The following is a 21565-nucleotide window of genomic DNA, read 5'->3' on the forward strand; positions in this document are numbered from 1 at the left end:
GAACCCGCCGCGGCCGCTCATCCGCTTCCCGGTCCGCCCGTACTCGCTGCTTCCACACGTGAGCCCCGCTCCCGGCGGCGCGGAGCGGAGCGGGGCTGCGTGCTCCCCGGCCGAGGTGAGGGGCTGGGCCCGGGCGGGGCGGCCGCGGCCCCGGCTGTGGGTGCTGAGGGCCGGCTCGCGGGCTGCGGGCGCCGGCGCGGGGGGCGGCGGCCCGGCGTTGCCGGGGACCGGAGCTGCCGCTCGGCGCTGCGTGTGTGCCTGTGCCGGGGCATCTCGCAGCGCCTCAGCCAGCTCCTGTCTCCGCCATTCATGGTATTTGGTGCGCCTGCTTTCCCATGTGTCATTCATGTAGCGCGTGAAGGTGGCCGTCATGTGGTAGTTGGGAAACTGTGTAATCAGAAGAGAAGTAGTTCGTGGATTCATTCTTGGGAATTTTGCAATGCTGCTGTTATGGTTGTTGGCAGCAGACGACCTCTGTTGCCGCAGTTTGCGATTAAGCTCATCAGAAGCCACTGGTGTTTAAAAAGTTTATCAAGTCTGCTGGGTTGGGTTATTTTTTGTTCCGGTGCCCAACCAGAGAGGGACAGAGAGTTGATCATTGGCGCAGGCTCCCCGGGGAAGGGCTCACAGCGCCAACCTGCCGGAATGCAGGAGCTGTTTGGACAACGCTTTTAGGCAAATGATGTAATTCTTGTGTCGTGCACAGGGCCAGGAATTGGACTTAGGGGATCCTTGTGTGTCCCTTCCAACTCAGGATATTCCATGGTTCTTGAATTTAGTAAAGGAACACTTAATTTAAATAAGTGCAGTTGTACAGTACAGGCAACCTTCACACTTAAAATGTATTATTTTTATACACATCTATCAGTCACTGAATCTCTGATCTTGCTTAGTTCCAGCCTGATCTTGATTGAAGCCAAAGGAAATAAATGCAGTCTAAAACAGTAGATATTTAAAGTTTTGCTTATTTAAATGGCTATTTTTATATTGTCATGTAAGCCCTCAAGATGCAGTGCTGTGCATCATGAATGCCTGTTCTCCCTTGCTTATTACATCCAGCAGCACGTGTTTGGAGTTACTTCCAGCTTGTGTGATCTGTCTTTTCCAAACAGGGTTTCTCTTGGGTCTGCTTTAAGGGTATAAAAATAGAAGCACAGGATTTAAATAGAATGTCGTGGTTGTGATCTGCAGCACTGTAATTTTATGTAATGCAAGGTCTAGCTAATTCCAATCTCTGTGGAAGAAGAAGCATACTTTTAAGTGATCACAGAAGGAAAAAGTTGGTTTTTCATATGACTGATACTTAATCATCTTGCCATGTTGAGTCCCTGGGGATTTGTCAATAGATAGAGCATACCTATGAAAACGTACAATGTGAGAGAGCATTTTCCAAGTGCTGCCTTCTCCTGGCAGTATCAGGTTAAGAGAGCTACTGAAAGTTAGTGCCACTTGCCAGAGTGTATTTAGCTCTGTCATTCTTACTATCATTGTCCTCCCAATTGTCTGCCCAGCTCTACTCAGCATTCATAGAAAGGGAGGAAGTCAGAGTTATGTGATGGGGTTCTCTGCAGTTATTCTGTCACTGTTGTCTGTGGGAACAGATCACATTCTTGGCATGAAACAAGCATGCTTGAGTTTTCAACCAATAAGACTGACCCAGTCGCAAATGAGCTTTTCAGTGAAACATTGAACATCGTGGTTCTGTTTGATACTGGACTTTCAGTATACTTTTTTTACTTGGCTGTGTGGTCAATAATTACTGTTTTATCCATTTCTTCTGTGTGCAGATACAAATGACTCTTCTTTAAGCTGAACCATGAGTCTTGCATTACACGATCTACTGGTCTGTTGTCGTCGCCTTGAAAATGAGAAAGCTGTGGAGCGAAGGGTAACAAGTTTTCTTTTGGGTAGTGTACCTCAAATAGCAATGAAGGGAATCATAAAAAAATATTCTTCTTGTAATACATTTTCAGAAGGAAATTGAAAATTTCAAGCGACTTCTCCGTGATTCTGAAACAGTTCTCCAGCTGGACCGGAATTCTGATTCTAAACAAGGAAAGCAACTCAACTGGGATGCTGTATTTAGGTAGTTTCTTGGTTTTGTTTGTGAATGGTCACAATTTTCTTGAATGGGACATCATTCTTTTGTTTGTTAGGCCTTTTTTAATGCTTATCTTTCTGTGTATTGATTTAGACTTCTTGTCGGCTTATAAACAAGTAATTACTTACCTTAGTCTCCAAAGGAAGTAAGTTTAAAATGGCCAAACGTGCCACACTTATCTCTTACAGAAAACTGCTAGGAAAATAATTAATTGGGTAGATTATTTTCCTTGCAAAAATAATAGTTACTTTCTTCTATGGAAAATTATTCTTGGCTTCTGATTTTCAATCTGTAGTTCTTATGTGGATTACAGGTAGCTTTAAGTTTCTTGTGCTGAATTCCTCAAGACGCAGTAGAAGGACTGTGGCATGTTTGTAGAGGCTAATCTTTGGTACAATCTGCTTCAGGTGTACTTTAAGATTGGACTAAGCATGAGTGTGATAAGTTCTTACAGCAGCTTCAGCCAGAGTTAACTTTCATGGTAAAAGTTCATGTGAATTATTACTTTTCATTGAATGGGTTCCTGCTTTCCATTATGTTTTTTTTTTCAATCTGACAGCATTGGAATAGTTTTTGTTTCACAGGTATGCCAAAAGTTTTGTAAAAAGTACTTGATAAATTTTATATGTTGCTTTAGAGACAGTAATATATTAGCAATACACAGGAGGAATACAAAAATAGAGCCTCTAAACTGAATTCAAATAGAAGGCCAGAAAATCTATAGCAATTACAGTGACAAATACCATGAAAAATTCAATTTATTAGTAGATCTAAGACATAATCCATATATTAACTTTGAATTATAAGGAAATAGGACTTGAAGGCTTTCCCAATAAAAGCAATGATAAGTACTTCTTTTTATTTTGTTTTATAATGTTGCAGCATAAATAAAAATACTTAGCAATGCTTTTTTTTCCTAATTGTAGGTTTTATGTTTAGCACTGTGCAAAGTTTAAAGGAAAGTTTGGTTCCTACTTCAAGTTGCTAAGGGTTATTTTTAAAACTTGCATTTCCTTTTATAGACTGTTTTCCAGTCATGCTTGGACTGTAGTGTATTTCACTTGGGTTTAGTCTTTGATAATTAGAATTGTGAGAAGAACAGGAACTGGCATTTTAGCCTAAACCAACATTTTCCTATTTTACTTCAGTCATAAATGAGCAGATCCTTGGTTAATCTCTCTTTTGTTTTTGAAGTGTCTTGCAGAAATGTTTCCAGAAAGAACTTAAAAACTTGCAGCTGACGAAACCAAATGCATCTGCTTCAACCCAAACTACAAGACAGAAAAAAATACAAGAAGTTGGAAGCTTGGTCAAATATTTCATCAGATGTGCTAATAAACGTCAGTAGTATGCGGTATCATATAGAGATACTGGTTTGGTTTGGTACTTTGCTTTCAACTTTGAATTTTAACTTTGAAGTTACCAATGTAGGGTTCATCATATTTGCTTCCAGATGTTTGCTATTTAAATATCTTAATGTGAATCCGTCACTTGTGCTCCTTATTTGTCCTTTTTGATGTTCACAGTGCCTTTTTCTAATTACTTAATATGTCTATAACTGATATTTCCTCCCACTGGTAATTTATATTTTAGAAACAGTTTAAGAGAATATTTCCCCATAGAACTGTTTCAGAACTGTAAGTTTGGTGGTTCTGTTGTTTTGTTTTTTTTAATTAGGTAACATTTACAAACAATTAATTACAGATTTATTTGGTAGAATTTGGGTTAATTAAATAATCTCGTATTGTGTCTTCATATAGGAGGACCCAGACTGAAATGTCAGGAACTTCTGGTTTATGTGATGGAAATTATAAGAGATCCAATAAGTTGTGCTGCTTATGGTTCTGACTGTAGTAGTGTACTTCTAAAGGATATCCTCTCAGTAAGGAAATATTGGTGTGAGATATCCCAGCAGCAGTGGTCAGGTAACATTTTTGAGCCTACTTAGAAATGTCTTTTCCTTTTGTAGAAGCATATTTTAGATGTGTTTTGATTTGTTTGATGTCCTGTTGTGTGAGGTAGTGCATAAAATATGGGGTAAAGCAGTGTCAACTTCTGCAGGCTTACACTTGAAGTAAACAAAGCAACAAAGATTAGGAATTGATTTCTTGTTTTTCTTTCTGTGTACTGTTTGTCTATTGCTTGCTGAAGCATAAGTAATTCTGTACAGTCAGGTCATGTATGCATGGTCTGCACAGGTCACTGGAAGAGAACACAGGCATGGGGAGCCAGTGGGGGTTGCTGTGGGGTGGTTAGTTTCTTTAGGAGCATGGAAGTTAGCCGAGTCTGCGTATGGGCAAAACCAGGAAGTGTGGCAGAAGAAATGTTGATATTAGATTGTAAGGAGCACAGTGAAATTTAGTTACTGAGGTGAGGCAAGGCTGAAGGCCATAAATCTAGAAGAAGTCAGACTTTAATCCATTAAGTGAAACAAGTTGCTTTTATTAAAGGATATAATCTTTGTAAAGATTACTATAACCTTTTCTAGTGATTCCACCTTAATGCTTGCTAATAACTCTTGGGCTACATTAGAGAGGTCAGCTTTTTTACTTATAAAATCAGAGATCTGTTGCTGTTGAAAGTAAGAACATGGATACTAGCTGCTGATCACAGACTGGTAGTCTCTGTATCTTTAATGCAATATTTTGTGTCAAGATTTTTTAATGTAATTCTCTGTAATATGTATGTTTATACTTACCTTTATTTTTTTAATACATTTGCAGACTTGCTGACCTTGTATGGCCATTTATACCTCAAACCTTCTGGGAGTATTAATAGAGTCTTAGTGGCTAGGATAATTCACACACTTACAAGAGGGTACTGCTTCCAGACTGATGGGTTGTGTTCTGACATGCTTGTCTTCTTTTCAAAAGCAATGCAGTCTGCAAGGTATGTTGCAAGTGCTTCTTTTGTATGCTAGAAAATAACTTATATTAAGTACTTGGGATTAGACTTCAGAAATAACAGGTAATTCTTCTTCAGATATATTTTCTTCTGCCTTTGAATGTCAGTTAAGGAAGTTCTGTAAAATACTAATAACTTCTGCATTTGTTAGGCAAATACTATTCTGAATGTTGTTACTTGCTACTATTTACATTTAAACAATACTTACAAAAATAAATAAGATTACTTCTCTTGGAAGTTTGAGTGTTAGGTTTGTGTTACAGGCAGGAGAAGAATACTGCAGGCCTCGATCATATTGTTGGAGCAATGAATGTCTTCTGCAACAAGTTTGCTGACAACTGTCGCATACGGATTTGCAAAGTAGGGGAAGAAATTTTGCCTACAGTGCTTTACATATGGACTCAGTATAGACCAAAGGATTCCCTAAAAGAATCAATAATTGAGTTATTTCGTCTCCAAGTTCATATTCATCATCCAAAGGGTGCAAAATCTCAGGGAAGAGGTATAATAAAAAACTTCTTTTTTTTTTTTTTTTTTTTACCGCTGCATGTGATTTTTTAAATTATTGTGCCAGCTCTAAATTTTGATACTGAGTCTTGGAAGCATTAATGGTAGTGATGATTATTTGTCAATAGTTTTAATCTACAGGTTAATTCTGAGTGAAAGTAAAAAGGAGTTTTCGAATTGTATCCACTAAGAGAGTATTAATTGGGGTTGGGGCATCTTTTAATCAAAAGGCAGTTTCAATTGCTTAATGAAAATACCAAGTCTTTGGGGAAAAGAAATAATAATTTAGGTTGGGTTTAGATTGCCACATGTATTGGTGTCTTATCAGATCTGTTTAAACCCAGAATTTACTACTGTCAGTTGAGTCCGACTTAACGCTATAAAATGACTCAGAGAATATAACTCAGCAACTATGTTTGTCTATGTAGTTCTAGCATAGTTCTTTTTTTTTTTTTTTTACTTTGTACAAATCTATCCATTACCTTTAACTGTATTCTTTCCAGTTAGATGAAGAATTGTTTATTAGAAACTTAATTCCTACCCTAATTACTTCTATATGCTTATTAAGTTCTCTCTTAACTTTTCCCCTTTTTTACTTTATTCATTCTAAAGTATAGAATTTGCTTTTCAGGCCTGCACTTGCTGAACTTTATTTGCCTTACTCAGATTTTGTCTGTATTTTTCATTGTCTGGGTAGGTTTATGTATTGCGTCAAGTGGGTGATACATGCTATCTTTTAATTGTTTTTGCATGTACAGGTGCATATGACTTAACAAAGTGGCAAAGCATCTTACATAACCTGTATGATCTGCTGGTGAATGAAATAAATCTCATCAGTAGCAGGGGGAAGTATTCTTCAGGCTCACGTAATATTGCTGTAAAGGAAAATTTAATTGAGTTAATGGCTGATATTTGTCATCAGGTAACCTTTTTATTTGAATATAAGATTGACTGTATAATTACTGAGCTGTATGTTTGGCTGAAGTATTCATACCTTTTATCTGTGATCTGTTGTGTTTGGTTAATTATGTACAGTTTAGAAATGCATTATACAGCATTTCACTAGTGTTTCTTGTTAGGCTATAAGTATTCCAGTTTTCTTGTAAAGACTGCTACTTTTTTTTTAAATTTGCATACTTCTAAATTTCTCTTTATGAAAGGTTTTTACAGAGGATACCAAAGTCCTTGAAATTACCCAGTCGTATGCTGTTTCACAAAGAGAGTCCAGTGAGAACACGGTGCCAAACAAGCGCAGGAGGATTGAGCTTGGCTGGGGGGTTATTCGAGACAATGTGCAAAGATCCCAGAAGGATTTTGATGTCATACCTTGGTAATAACATCTTTACATGAAAAAAGTATCACTCCAGACCTCTTTTTACATTTAACATTCTCCTGAATATGTTCTGCATTTAAGTTGGGTGTCTGGACATGCTGTGATTATATATCTAAGCAGTGAACTTAGATTGTCAGAGCATGTGGGAGGTTGCTCTGAGCTGGCTGAGTCACGGTACAGTAACCATTAAGAGTTTGGCCGTTTTGGACTAGTTCACACAGTTTTCTGTAATACCTGTCCTGAAAACTGTTCCAAGGCCTGGCTTCTTACCTTGGACCTTGATTGAAGGGTACTTGGTTTGCCACGAGGGACCTTTGAACTGTAAGAAACTATTAGTGATAGTGAGGCTAGATGAGCAGTATTTACAGGTGGAAATGGTAGAAATACTGAATCTTTAACTTTTGATAGTAAATAAATCAGCTCAATCTTGGAAAGTATAAATGAGAAATGCAATTGAAGAAGGCTTTGTTTGTTTGTTCATTTACTTATGAAAATGCAAATTTCTGTATATTTGGTATTAATTGCTTCACTTTGTGTTTTCAAGGTTACAGATTACAAGTCAGCTCATATCCAAGTATCCCATGAGTATTCCTAGCAGTGAGCTGCCCACCTTACTCAATGTCCTTCACCAGTTACTGCCTCAGCAGCGCCGAGGAGAAAGGACCCCGTATGTGCTGAAGTGTCTCACAGAGGTAGCTTTGTGTCAAAACCAGAAAACTGATTTGAAGGGCACCCACAAGCTGGAGCTCCAGAGAACCTGGGCAAAGATCTGGACTCTTACCATTCGCAGTGTTAGCCTTCAGCAAATTGAAGTGGAGAGCTTTGGGTTGCTTGGAGCTATGATTCAAGGGAACCTTGTTGTAACAGATAAAGAACTCTGGAAGATATTTTCAGGACCTGCATGCAAACCTTCAAGGTAAAATGGAATCAAGGATAGTGTTTTGTGTCTGATTCATATTTCTCTTTACTGTACAAATAAAACCACTGTGTTACTCAATATTATTGTTGATGTGACTATATTTCTATTCAAGAACTGTACACATTTGTGTTCTAAGCTTTTGAAACTATCATAAATATGTAAAAATACTGAAAGCAGAGGTAGAAGAGGCAAGCATCTTCACATTTATAATATCATAAAATTTAAAATGGACTAAAAATTTAAAGATCTAACAGACAAATATTGATTTTTTGAAGTTAAGAAGCCTGTTTTCTTCTGAATTTTTATTCTGAAATAAGTACTCTGACATAGTCTTTAAGATAGGTAGGAAATGTCTGTAATAGCCAAGAAGAATGAAAATGCAAAGATTTTAATGAAGGAATAGACCAGTATGTATGCTTTTTAACTTGCTTATGTATTTGATGCTTCCTGAGCATGCAGAAGTACTCACTTTGCTTTAGAGTGCTAATCAACAAATACCACATGTTTTCCCCCTGTTTGATTTTTGTTGTAGTTCTGCTGTATGCTGTTTATCATTAGTGATGTCTGCCTACTCAGTGCCAGAAAATTTGGACATAGGAATGGAACAGAATATTTCTGAGAGAAATCTGGGTTCTGTGTTAAAGGAGGCAATAATAAAATGGCTCCTGTCCAGCAATTTGGAGGAAGAAATAGAAGAATGTGCAGAGTTGCCTCCTGTGCTCCTCAGGTAAAGTTTTTGTGGTATAATTTTACATGTAAGCTCACCCTGTAACACAAAAAAAATCTGCAGGCAAAACCATATTATATTAATGCAGAATTTGGTTATATTAAAGCTTAAGCAGAGTCTGTAGTGTTTTTCAGCTTCCTGTAGAATGTCATTCTGGGGATATAATTTGGTTATCTGTCCATATCATGGCAGATAAGTGACCTATGCATTAAAAATCTTCAGTGAAAACTTAATTTTCATTGAAGATACCCTGTTAATCTGGTCAATGTTCGTGTGTGCTTCAGGAATCCCAAGAGTTTGTCTGATTGCAATAAAATACGAAAGTATTTTCTTTCTTACAGTGAATTTCCTCATCTTGTATTACAAAAAATTCTTGTGAGCCTTACAATGAAGAACTGCAGAGCCTCCATGATGTTTTTCCAAAATGATGCTGAATGGTATGTTTTTAAATTAATCATTTTAGGTACTTAAGCTAGGAATACTGCTGCATCTTTCACCAATGCTTTGGACTATATCCAAAGTTTCTTTTAATAAGACTAAAATGTGTGTAACTTGTTCAGATGCAAGATAAGACTTTCCTACTAGAAGTTGAAAATACTGGTTTCGGGGGCTTTGTGGATTTCTGCTGCAGCTGTGTCAAGTAGGCTGAGGTCAGGGATCCTAACACAAAGCAGATGCTGCTCCATAACTGCAGGAGAAAGTATGATCTGTGTGTAGCCTTCATGTTTCCTTACAGTTCAGCTAGAGCTAGAAAGGTATTGTCCATTCCACAGTGAAAGTCATGTTAGAAAGTAAAGGTCAACCAGGGTTTGGAAGCACAAAAAGGTAAAATATTTTATTTTGCTTTTGTATATTTCCTGTATTTAAATAATAGCATTTAAGACTTTTAAATTATATACTGGTTGCTAAAGTAAAAACTGTGTCTCTTCTTCAAGTGAACAACATGTGCAAGGGAAAGAAGAAAATAATTTTTCTCATGTTGAAGAGCTGTACCTGCAGACTACATTTGATGAAATGGATATTTTCACTAACTTTGGAGTAAATGTTGCAGATAAAAATGTGACTGGTTCAAGACTTGCCGTCAACCAAAATCTTAGGGGAACACTGGAGAACTGCCTTTTAGCAATGTCAGAAAAGCTTTTAAGCAGTTGTGGTCCTAAGGTAAGTTAGAAATTGTTGTTACATCCTTACATTTGTGCTAATGTATTTCCAAGGCAAAGTGTATGGAGTCTGTATTTTGTGGTGATGAACCGCTGGTATTTATACTGTATATTTGATTTAGTCTAGGGTTGTTGCTGCTGAGCACCTTGTGCGGTGTGTCAGTCTCTTGGTTGGTGTTCTGGGTTGCTATTGCTACACTGGTATTTTTAAAGAGGAGGATGCCTGTAAATCAGCATTGTTCCAGAATGCTAAGGTAAGCAGTAATGCATTTGGGACCTATTGAAAATTAAATAAGGCATTAAATATAAATTAATTCATAAAATTCTGTTTGTGTTGACACGTTTTCAGAGCACAGGTATCTCTTCAGAAAAAGGTAGCTTAGAGAGGTTTAAATATGTTTCTGCTGCTGAAAGAGGAGTTGCTGAAATTCTGTCAGCACACCAGCTCATGAGTTTTGCAGTGGAGATTATTCTAAATATTGATACATTTCTGAGTCACACCTTTGAAACGAGTGGAAGTCATGGACATGTAGACAGAGGACTAATTACAGGATAACAAGTCCTTTCATTTTTAGGTCTTTTAGTCAGGAATTTAAGATAATTTGATGGTTCAAACCAGTATGAAGACAGCTATTGCTATTATTTTTATTATTAGTACTATCTGAGGTGGTTCCTGGCTTAAATACAGAAACCCAAACCTTACACTTGTTGGAGATGTGCTGTATTTTTCTTTTGTGATGAAAATACTAGTGTTTCAAGCACGCCTAAGCCATGGTTTTGTCACTACTTGAGTAAAATGAGCACAACAAATATCACAGAAAAAAAGTGGATTCATTGATGCACACTATGGATATCAAAGCTGTATGAATGAGAACCATTACCTTTTGTCTTTATGTGTGTACTGTGTAGGTGCCAATGTATAGGTGTCTCTGAGGTTTTCTAACCATGTTGTATTTTTACTAGTCTCTCATTCATTATGCCGGAGAACCCATTTCCCAATCTAAAAACAGACTGAATGAAGATACCCAGATCAACACACTGAGGACTTTGATAATGCAGTGTACAAAATGTTTGTGCAATTGTACCAAGGTAAAGTTTATAAAGGAGTTTAAATTTCTTTCTTCATTAATGAGACCAGGAAATTGAGTATCATACCTTTAATTACTGAAAAAAAAAATCTATCTGTATCTCTTGCTTCCTTACAGAACAGTGCTAGTAAGATGCTATCTAATCTATTCCTGCGTTTGTTAACATCAAAATTTATGAACGATCTGATAGATATTTGCAAGAATCTGGTAAGTACATTCTCTCTGTTTCTGAATGCAGTGCTCTTCTGTGAGGGCATTGTTTTTACAGCACAATAATCTGGAGGCAAACCAAACGAGATACATATTACTGAAAAAAATAAATTGAAATTCATTGTGTTTTGTAGAGAACTCCTAACCGGAAACATTTCTGTTTAGCGTTTGAACACAGGCTTAGGGTAAAAAGAAGAGCAGATGGATAACATTTGATTAAGGTTAGCATTCCAGCTCTCATTAAAAAACAAATTTCTGCTGTTTTTCATGGTTTTAATACTTTCTTGCAGCAGAAGTATATACAAAAGAATTCTATACCAGTAGATAGGTAACGTTAATGCACTTGTAAAGGAGCGGGGTTTCTTGTGTTTATTATTAAATCTTACTGTAAATTACTCCTTTCCCACTGGGAAAAGCAGAAGTGTGGCACATCACTGTGTTTAGCACAATTCTTAAAACTTCTCTTTGGCACATGGTGCTGTAGTCAGGTCTGGGTAGGCAAATTTTCAGGTGAGGAAGAGCTGGGGGTTTTGCCATGTGTTAACTTGTCATCTGGTAGGGAAAGTGGTAATTAGTTTGCCCTCAGAAAATCACATGCCTCCTTTTCATTTCTCTATAGTTAAGAAGTATGGTGAGAAGTTGGTGAGTCTTACAGAGAGAGCTGTTTCTTAAAAACTAACACTGTCCTTGGCAGAATCTAAAACACAGAGATCAGTATCTGTCCAAGGAAGCTTCTATCCTAAAGGGAATAAATAAGACAATGTATAGAAAACAGGTTTCTAACAAACGATGAAATTCATCAATTCTCTGTCACCCTTACTGTCTTCATCAGTTCTAGTTCACTGGAAAACTGCAGAGTCTCTCCTTGTGCTATGTCTGTGGTGTTTCTTCTGTCCCTAAAAACAACTTTAAAAGGCTGTGGTGTTTTTGTCAGATGACAGTTACTGGAAAGCCAAGTGTACTGGGAGAAGTGGATCTTAGGAATGATCCTGAGGAGAGTATAATGGAAGTAGATAACGAGGCATCTGATGGTTTGTTTGATGATCATTCAGTGACTGACATCAGTGATACAAATGAATCTGGTGACATGCAAACTGTAACAGGTAAGTCTTTTCTATCTCCAAGCTACTTCCAAAAGCTTGTTTTTGCAAATACCTCTTTGCTTGAAAGTTACTAAGGTACAAAATTGTGCTGCATTATTAGTAGTTGAAGCAGGTAGTGGTTGAACCAGCTACTTTCTAAGCAGTAATAATTTTCATCAGTGTTTTAAAGATGTTAATGAAGTGTTCGAGCGTATTTAGAAAGGAGTAGTTTATTTTTAATTTTATAAATCAAATAAGGCAAGAAGAGACACTTAACTTTTTCAGGGTCAGACAGAAGTTTTGGCATAGAAAAGACTAGAAAATGTGTCTGTAGAATACTTGTCTCTCATTAGATTGTTCTTCATTATCTTAAAAAGAGTCCTATTTAGCTTTTCTCCTTCTCCTGATCAATAATTCTTGACAGTGTATCTGGACCTTCAGAGGGACAGGAGCATAAATCTGTCTGTTTATTCCTGTTAGGAGCTACAAGTACTGATGTTACCTTTTGTTTTAAATTCTTACTTAAAATGCGCTAGCTGCTCAATAACAAATGAACATAAAGGTTGCTTGTACTCTATCGTTTTTGAGAACTTATATTAGTTTTGCAAAGACTTAAAATGTTACCACCTCTTCTATTGCCTTTGGAGAAGCATTTCTTACATGAAAATCTTACTTCCAGGTGCTTTGAGCCCATTAGCTGAAGAACAGTTGACAAAGCAGGATTTACTTCTCCTTGAAATTGTGAGGTTCCTGTGTATTTGTGTAACTACAGTCCCAGTTCAGACACTGAGCTTCCGAGCCTCTGATATTCGGAGGAGGCTGTTAATGCTGACTGAAGGCAGTGTCTTTGACAGCACTAAGCCACTGCATCTGCACATGGTGAGTATGAGGGGTTTTTACAGCAGACCCACCTCTGTAATTGTAGTGTTACTAAATTTGCATAGTCTTCTCGATTGCACATTGTCTTTCTCCTATCATCAGTCTCCTTGGAAGACTTAAAATGGCTACATTTTGTGTTTTTAAAGTGTGCTGTAGACAGGAAAACAGCAGTTTGAATTTGTAAGCCAGAAAAATGAAGAGTTGAGAAAAATATCTATCTTGCCTTTATAATTAATTATTTGTAAAAGAACTAGAAATAGTCTCTGCAGTAGAATAATATCTGTGGCTTAGTTTACAAAGAATATATTTTTTACTGCCAGAACTAAAAGTTTGATGATCTGTATTACTGTGTGTCGGTGTTTGCATGAAAAGATGACCAGTCTAACTGCAAATGCTTATGATAGGTGTCTTCCTGCATGGTTTTGTGTAAGACTTAACAAAAAAATTCCTAATTCTTCTTTTTGACTACTTATTTTTCCAAGTACTATTTATCATTTTAGTTTCGTTTGGGTTTTTTATTCCATTTGGGTTTTTTATTCCACAGTACTTGATCCTGTTGAAGGAGCTCCCTACTGAAGAACACTTCTTGCCTGCAGTCGATGTTGATATGCTTCTTAAGCCTCTTTCGTAAGAAAGAAACTATTCAGCATGTTTTACATCTATATCAGGGGATTTCATGGCTTTTTCAAGATATTTTTTCTTTTTTCTTTACAGTACTGTGTGTTCTTTGTATCGTCGAGATCAAGAAGTTTGTAAAGTAATCCTAAATAGTTTGCTCCCTTTAGCAGCAGGGTTGGCCCACTTCAAAGAACCTGCTGAAGAGGCAGGGAATGCCAAAGGACAGTTTTTGACAGTTGTTGGAGCCTTCTGGTACGTTATTTAATGCAGGAGTCTGTTGGTCATAAAATTTTTGATTTTTGGTTTTTATGTTTGCTATCAGCAAGAAGACTGTAGTGCTGCTGTGTCTCTTGCTAGTTTTGTGTACTGTGGAATCTTTATGCAGCATTTAACTTTTCAGATTTTATTTGTCATTTTATATTTGTAGTAAAAAATTAATCCTTAAGGTAGTACCAGAATAATAAACATTACACTGCTGTATATAAACAAAGACTGATTCTATGCTGAATTGCATCAGTAGTTATGACAAGGGCTGAACTTCAGCAACCCAAAAAGAATATTGTTTGCAATTACCAATAAGAATGTCAAATCCTCCCAAACATGCCCATGGAGCACAAAAGAGTCAACTGTGAGCAGCAGAAACTAACTTGCTAGACTGTTTCTCAAAACTGTGGTCAACTTTTTCTGTTAATCGAGTATTCCTTGTTTTAGGCATTTATCTCAAGGAGGGAAATGCATGGCATCAGTAAGAGTGGCCCTTTTAAATTGCATGAAAACCCTGCTTGAGGTAATCCCAGATTTTCTGACATTCATTAGCATACTAAATATTTAAGATGTACTTAAAAAGAGTGTATAAATATATTTTGCATATTGCAGTGTATCTTCTGTACGTTTTGAATCACAATATTAATTTTCTTCAGGTTGATCCTCATTGCAAGTGGGCAATCCTTAATGTGAAAAATGAAGATCTACCTGTGAGTGATGCTTTCCCACATTTCCTTGCAGACAGTCACCATCAAGTTCGAATTCTTGCTGCAAAGTCAATTACCAGGTGATAATGTAGATATTTTTTCTGTTTGTAAGAATAAGGCTTAATTTCCGTTAACTGGGTGTCACTTCTGCTACTGCATAGCCACTCTTTTTGATACTTCTGGAACTACAATTTTGTCAGAATATAAAAGCCTATCAAATTTTGTTGAAGTGTTCCAACTTTGCATTTGAATTATTCTGTGATGTGAGAGATCAATATATAGAGAGAAACTGCTCTGTAAGAAAATAAAGAAAAATCTATATAAGGCAATTAAGACAAAAATAATTATATTCAGAAAATAAGAATCATATTGGTATGCACAACATACCAGTATGCACAACATACAGTAATTCTGTAGTGTTATGCTAATAATTATTGTTCTTTTTTAAGTTTGTTTCAAGATGTGAAACAGAGAGATTCTTCTGGAATGTCAAGACCTCTTCCCCTGAAGCTTCAGCAAAAGGCTTTTGAGAATGCATACCTCAGAGTTCAGGAAGGAATGAGCAATCTGGTACCAATATCTTGTCATTAGTTTTGATCTTCTGAATAAAATTACACGATTATGTTTAGTTTTCTGAAAATATTAATTCTTCTGGACTTCTGATAATCTGAGCTTGTGAAACAAAGTGATAGGGAATTCGTTTCATATCCAGTCACTCATGGTTTTGCCCACATTAGAAGTTTGTGAATTTGTAAACTGTATGTTTCAGACTGCTCTTCTTTATCATACTGTTTGTTGTTGCCAGGTTCAGTGCTGTAACACTTAGGAATCGTAGAAAAATTTAGCCTCAATAATCTAGAAAACATATAAATAATGAATAAGGAGCAGTGTAAATTAAATAATGTGTTTACACAGTATTAAACCAGATATGTAAACTTGGGAAAGACCATGTTTCCACTGGTGTTAGAGCAGTGGTTTTCACAAAACTGAGATTTGCGTAAAAATTTGAACTATTCAGAAGAAGCTTCAAGTGAAGGAAAAGTTACACTTCAGTGCAGTGACTGGAAATACAACAGTGTGATGTAGTATTGTGGAATTTCTTAATTTTTCTTTTAGTGTCTTTGACTTTTCCTCCTTCCTTGCTACCATGTTAAGTCATCTGCTTCATCTACATTTTTCCTTTTTTTCTGTCATGCTGTTACCTACCTGCATGTCATCTCTCACCCCTTTGTCTGCTGCAGCTTTGCTGCTGAGGCCTCATGTCTCTGTCATCTTTTTCATCCCTCTGTACTGTCACCTCCAGCTCTTTGTCATCATCTGATTTCTGTGTTGCTTTAAGTCCTTGTTCTGTCCCCTCAGCTTGGTGGTGTCTGTTAGCTTTTCCCCTTTCACTGCTGTTTCTTGTAACTTATGTTTAAACTCATCACTTGTCAACACAATACCTTAACAGGGGGAGAACTGCATTTAACTAGCAAGGCAGTTCTTCCCTATATGCCTCAAGGAGTAAAAAAAGGAGACTTGACTTGTTCAGCGCTATTTATGTCAATGCCCTTAATTTTAAATTATTAATGCAGATTCATTAACTAGGAAATTGCTTTAACAGAATATTTGCTCAAGGTCTTCATGATTTCTTATTGAAGCTCAGGGGTGATGCAAGTCCTGAAGATCTTTTGGACAAACAGACTAATGGAAAAGCTGTTTTGCTGATGCTTATAACCATGGTTCTGTGCTGCAGCCCGGTCTGTGAAAAGCAAGCTCTGTTTGCTATTTGCCAGTCTGTGAAAGAGAATGGATTAGAGCCTCATCTTGTGAAAAAGGCAAGTCTGACATTTCATTTGATACTTAGGTAATAAATTAAGGTTAGGTTAAGACTGGAAGACTGCAAGATGTTTTGCTCAGTATTGAAATTTGTTAAGTATTGTAAAGATATAACTAATGTGGTACTTACGTTACTGAATTAATTTGTCTTTATATTTAATGACTTACATAGAAATAATGAAATCATGAAAAGCAATTTTAATTGTAAATTTTGTATGTTCAAAGCCCAGATCTGAAATGCAAATAGACTTTTACGTTGAATATTGCAGATCTAATTTTAAAAAATCATTCTGTCCAGAGGAAGCAAGTTTTTTATGTGGAAAATATGTAAAATAAATGCAGTGTATTGGAAGATGGTATGTGTCTTGTGGAATTCTGTTTTGAAGTTCACAAGGGTGTACTGAAATGATTGCTGTTTTACACTTCAGCCTTTCATGCCAGTAATTTTTTAAGTGCACATGTTCCTTTTATCCTTTCTTTCTATTCACTGCTTTCTGTTTTTGCATACAGTCTGTACCCTGCAAAATGGGTATTGGCCATCCTTTCTTAATTCTTATGAGTTGTAGTTCCTTGATTGCACACTTCTGAGATATGGCAATACAAATAATAAAATGGCTTATGCTAAACAGGGGCTGAATTACACAAATATTCATTAAAAGGCTAGAGGGTACACGTGGTGGTGTAATATTGTCAGTTTGCCATAATACCATGTACTCTCTATGCTATTTTTAATTCTAATTTTATTTTAATGCATTACTAATTCATGCATTTCAGGTTTTGAAAAAAGTGTCTGACATTTTTGGCTATAAAAGTATAGAAGACTTCATGACATCACATTTAGACTATTTGGTGATGGAGTGGCTGAAAATAAATGACACTGGATATAGCCTGTCTGCTTTTCCTTATGTTCTTCTGAACTATACTAGCCTTGAGGAGTTCTACAGGTAAGTTTGCTATATGATTAAAGTATTATTTAGATTTTTATGTACAATCATGACGCAGGGTCTCAAATTGCTACATGTAGTAATGCATCAGGATTTTGTTGTAAGGTGATGTATTGAGAACTTTTGAAATGTATTCCAAGCATCGTGTGTGTTATATTTATGCAGGTAAGATTTTCTTTTTTTTTGTGTGTGTGTAGCAGTAGCTAAACAATGATTGGAAGTTTAGTTATACAGTAGAGAAATGGTATTTACTATATGTTGCTCAAGGTTTTTTTAATAAGTATTTTTAAATAAGGACATTTTGGAAATGTATTTACTACATGTAGGTCTTGTTACAAAGTTTTGGTTCCACACCTGGTGATTAGAAGTCAGTTTGAAGATGTGAAATCACTTGCCAACAAGATTGAGAAGGACTGGAGACAAGTTCTGGCAGACTGCTTTCCAAAGTTACTTGTCAATATCCTCCCATACTTTGCCTATCAAAGCCACGAAAAGAGTGAAGTAGCAGAGCAAAGAGAAATGGCTTCTAAAGTCTATGACATGCTTAAGGATGAAAACTGCTTAGGAAAACAGGTATCCATTTCAAATGTGTAAATTGAGTTCTGTGGTGTTTAACAGACCAGAAAGAAAAATTTATATATTATGTAAATAGTTCAAATTTATAGGTGCAAAAGTAATATTTTATTAAATTCAAACCAGACGAATTTTTATCACAAGGATTTCAAGGAACTGTTCAATAGAAACTTTCAAGCAGAAAGCATAATTTTTTTCGTAATGCAATAATTTTTTTTTACCATTCATTGTACAGCCCTGAGTTTCTCTGTTGTATATCTGTCACATTTTCCTCTTAAAATATTTTGTTAGTGCTTTATGAGGAGCCATCTTCTCTAGAGGCAGACTCTATGTTCAGAACTAGTAGTAAAGTGAAACTTCTTTTTTTTCTATATACTGTAGGAAAGCAGATTGTTCTACCTGTGACTGCCATAGAGAAGCTTAACCAGGCTTAATTGATGAATGAATTGTATGTCATGGATGGTGGAACAAGTAGAGAATCTAGACTAGAAAAAGGCTTTCTCAGAAGTCAAAGAAATAATTCTGGCTGAAATATCCTTTTCTAATTAAAATGCTATTTTTCTTCTTGTAGCAAATGGACAATTTATCTCATAGTAACTTGCCAGAGATTGTGGTTGAACTGCTGATGACTTTACATGAACCAGCTGGTATCACAGTGGAAGGGTCTCATCTAAGTAAATACATAAGGTATGTACTTGCAGATTTTCTAAATGCTGAGTGTGTTTGTATAACATTGTACATTAAAATGTGCCCTTCAGGCATAAGAAGAGGTGATCCTGAAGCTGAGAGGGTTTATTTTTATTAGTAATGATTTATCATAGTCATACATCCTAAGGTAGTTACTCCTCAAGATAAGGAGGAGAACCTCTGTAATACTGCAGCTCATGGAAGGAATGAGCAGTGGGCCAGGGAGTGCTGTTGTATGGTGTTTGCTGGACTGTTGTGGCACTGCCAGTTGACATAAGGTCAAATTTAGATGGACTGCCCTCTGTAAAATTGGTCAGGCTTTAGTCTCTAAATTAAAGTGATTTAATGGTTTTTAATAACTTGAAGTCACGGAGAGGGTAAGTGAACTGTTTCTTAGTGGTTCTTGCAGTGGCAGCTACTATCTTTGGTAAGGAGATTGGTTAAGCAATGCCAAATAAATAAATTCCTAATTAATAGAAATAGCCTAGTGCCATAAATATCTTAATGTTTATTTTAGTCTTTGTTTTTGTCCTAAAATATCCCTATTTGCATAATAATTTTCCAGATTTTTATGTTCAGATACAAACTTTTTGGAAAAACACTGCATTTTGTAAAGTTCTTGAAGAAGATACCTTTATTGTAAAAATTGTAAGTTGAAAGAATCCAAAACATTTCTCTGAAAATCTGCCAAAAGTTGTATTTTAGATTAGAGAATTTAAGAGCTCTTCAAAGATTTTTTTTGCAGTGAGTTTATTAACTGTGGTGTCTGCTTGTAAACAAAGCTCTTCTTTTTAAGAAGGAAATGGTAAGAATAAGAGTGATGAAACTTAGTTTATGTGCTTTTGTTACTACCATGATGCATTTCTTGTCTTTTTGAGGTCACAGAAAATTTCACTACCCTGCTTTTCCTCAACTAAATTTTTCCCACAATTACAAAATATAGATTTACCCATAAATTGTAACTAGATTTTTGTGCTAAGTACCTTAGATGAGACAAATGTATGGGGTTTTAACAATATGATCTTTCAAAAATATGTAAAAGAATGTTAAGAAAGTACAGTTTTGAAAGCTACCATACAGGAACAAAAAGCAGCTACAAAATAAGATGCATGTCACTTTTCTGAATGCTTTTGATGCTTCTTACTGAAAGCAGATATTTTCTAGGAATTAATGTGTTTATTCATTAAGACTTATTGTATTAAATACAAGTGGTTTGACTTTTGAGAAAAAAATATAAATATCTTTTTTATTCATTTAGAGAACTGGATCCTGCTCCTAATCCTCCTCATTTTCCATCTTACGTGATTAAGGCAACCTTGGACTATATTAGCAACTGTCATAAAAGCAAATTAAAAAGTATTGTAGCAGTTCTTTCTAAAAGCCCTGTAAGTATGATGATGTATGATGTAAGAAAATGATTTTTTTTTCCCTGTAGAATGCAAAATTTCAATTATGGGTTCCTTCAGTTAAATTAGACATTTCCATCATTTCTCTGTGTAGAAAATAAACAACCTTAGACCCTTTTCTATTCATTTCTTTGCCTTTTGAAGTGGAAGATGTCCTAAATTCAGGGACAGAGTTATGTGCATTATATAATTATATTACTTCATTAATTATTATATTATGTATGTAATATGTCTTATGTAACTGTAATTATATTAATTATATCATGCATATAAAGTAGAGGAGATTATTTTAAAGGTTGAGGAAAATCTCTGTGTATCCGGCACAATTTAGAATGTGTCATATTTGTCACATGTCTGAAGAATGTTCTAAAATAATTATGTTGGGTAAATTTTAACTAAATACAGCCTACAATTAAAATATAAAATTTACTTTTACTGACAAAGTGAAATTATATACTTAGGGGTATTTTTTGACACTTGATTTTCATTTGTTAAAGGTAAATATGAAGACATAGGAAATTTTACAGCTTTATAAATCATAAACATATTAAAGTCTTCTAAATTTGTTCCTTGGAAACATATCTGTTTAAAGTTATGTTGGTTTATTGCATATGTTGTCAACAACTTCTTTGCCTACCTATAAATACTCTAAAAATAGGAAAAAAACTTTTCTAAACCATGTTTTATTTTTGAGTGTAAAAGTTAATATTGCCAGCCAGTGGAGTAGGTTTTTTAAAATGTTACACAACCTGCCTAGTGTTTTTTAAGTTTACAGTTTTAAGAGTTGCAACCTGAACAGCTGTGTTCTGTGAAATAGTGCATCTTACACACATGAACATTATGTTTGAAAAAATATAGGTTGAATTCTCACCTGATGTTTTCATGGGTTTTAGTTAATGTTTCTCTGTTGACAGACATTGCCATAACTCTTTGGCTTTCCGAAAAATGTGCATAGCATTTCTCATGTGGGGGGAATGAAGAAAGGAAAATTAAGAGGTTGTATAGCTTATAGTCCTGTTTGCAGAATTGGTTTCTCTGTAGGCCATTTGTTTGTTTAAAGCAGTAAAAATAATGGAGCTTTTTTGCCTGTTTTAGGTTTTAAGTTTTTGGAGTTTTTTCTTGATATCTGTATTGACTTTATGAATAATTTTTTACTCATATTTTATTCATTTTTAGGATTCATTCCAGAAAATCCTTCTAGCTCTCTGTAAGCATGCATCAGATACAAAAAACATGTATAAAAACCACAGAGTTCTTATAATCTATCACTTGTTTGTGGGCCTGTTACTTAAAGAGATCAAAGACAGTTTAGGAGGAGCCTGGGCTTTCGTCCTCCGAGATGTAATTTACACCCTGATTCACCACATCAACAGCAGGTAAACAAAGTAATTATCTCTAGTTCTTCCTCTCTGTGCTCCCTTGCTCCTGTAACCTTACATTCTGATATTGCTAGCAGATGTTAATTAATCTGTCAAATTAATTATAAATTGCTAAAATTAAAAATTAAGTTGCTATTCTTTTATAATTTCAAAATTTAATCATTGAACTCTTACTAAAATAGGGAATGTTTTGTGCTAGCCTTGTATTTATTTTTTTGCTATATTGCAGGTTTTGTATCTGTAATAGGCTATCAAATTG

The 21565-nt window shown here is 35.7% G+C and overlaps 1 protein-coding gene across 1 annotated transcript in view; it reads left to right on the plus strand.

Annotated features, from left to right (window-relative positions):
* The first annotated feature begins 2 nt into the window (after positions 1-2).
* ATM (ATM serine/threonine kinase) overlaps positions 3-21565 on the plus strand; it is a 58123-nt gene continuing 36560 nt past the window's right edge. Inside the window, exons 1-29 of the mRNA XM_053932491.1 lie at positions 3-115; positions 1788-1888; positions 1974-2086; positions 3296-3441; positions 3862-4026; positions 4825-4990; positions 5269-5507; positions 6271-6434; positions 6673-6842; positions 7390-7761; positions 8297-8491; positions 8833-8928; positions 9427-9652; positions 9774-9905; positions 10615-10740; positions 10857-10946; positions 11884-12052; positions 12711-12910; positions 13455-13537; positions 13625-13780; positions 14240-14315; positions 14449-14579; positions 14949-15069; positions 16140-16316; positions 17092-17261; positions 17588-17834; positions 18406-18521; positions 19780-19906; positions 21104-21303. Coding sequence (XP_053788466.1) covers positions 1817-1888; positions 1974-2086; positions 3296-3441; positions 3862-4026; positions 4825-4990; positions 5269-5507; positions 6271-6434; positions 6673-6842; positions 7390-7761; positions 8297-8491; positions 8833-8928; positions 9427-9652; positions 9774-9905; positions 10615-10740; positions 10857-10946; positions 11884-12052; positions 12711-12910; positions 13455-13537; positions 13625-13780; positions 14240-14315; positions 14449-14579; positions 14949-15069; positions 16140-16316; positions 17092-17261; positions 17588-17834; positions 18406-18521; positions 19780-19906; positions 21104-21303 — 4445 coding nt within the window. The 5' untranslated portion in view covers positions 3-115; positions 1788-1816. The remainder of the gene's footprint in view (positions 116-1787; positions 1889-1973; positions 2087-3295; positions 3442-3861; positions 4027-4824; positions 4991-5268; positions 5508-6270; positions 6435-6672; positions 6843-7389; positions 7762-8296; positions 8492-8832; positions 8929-9426; positions 9653-9773; positions 9906-10614; positions 10741-10856; positions 10947-11883; positions 12053-12710; positions 12911-13454; positions 13538-13624; positions 13781-14239; positions 14316-14448; positions 14580-14948; positions 15070-16139; positions 16317-17091; positions 17262-17587; positions 17835-18405; positions 18522-19779; positions 19907-21103; positions 21304-21565) is intronic.

Source organism: Vidua chalybeata, chromosome 2 (genome assembly GCF_026979565.1).
Source record: "Vidua chalybeata isolate OUT-0048 chromosome 2, bVidCha1 merged haplotype, whole genome shotgun sequence".
NCBI lineage: Eukaryota > Metazoa > Chordata > Aves > Passeriformes > Viduidae > Vidua > Vidua chalybeata.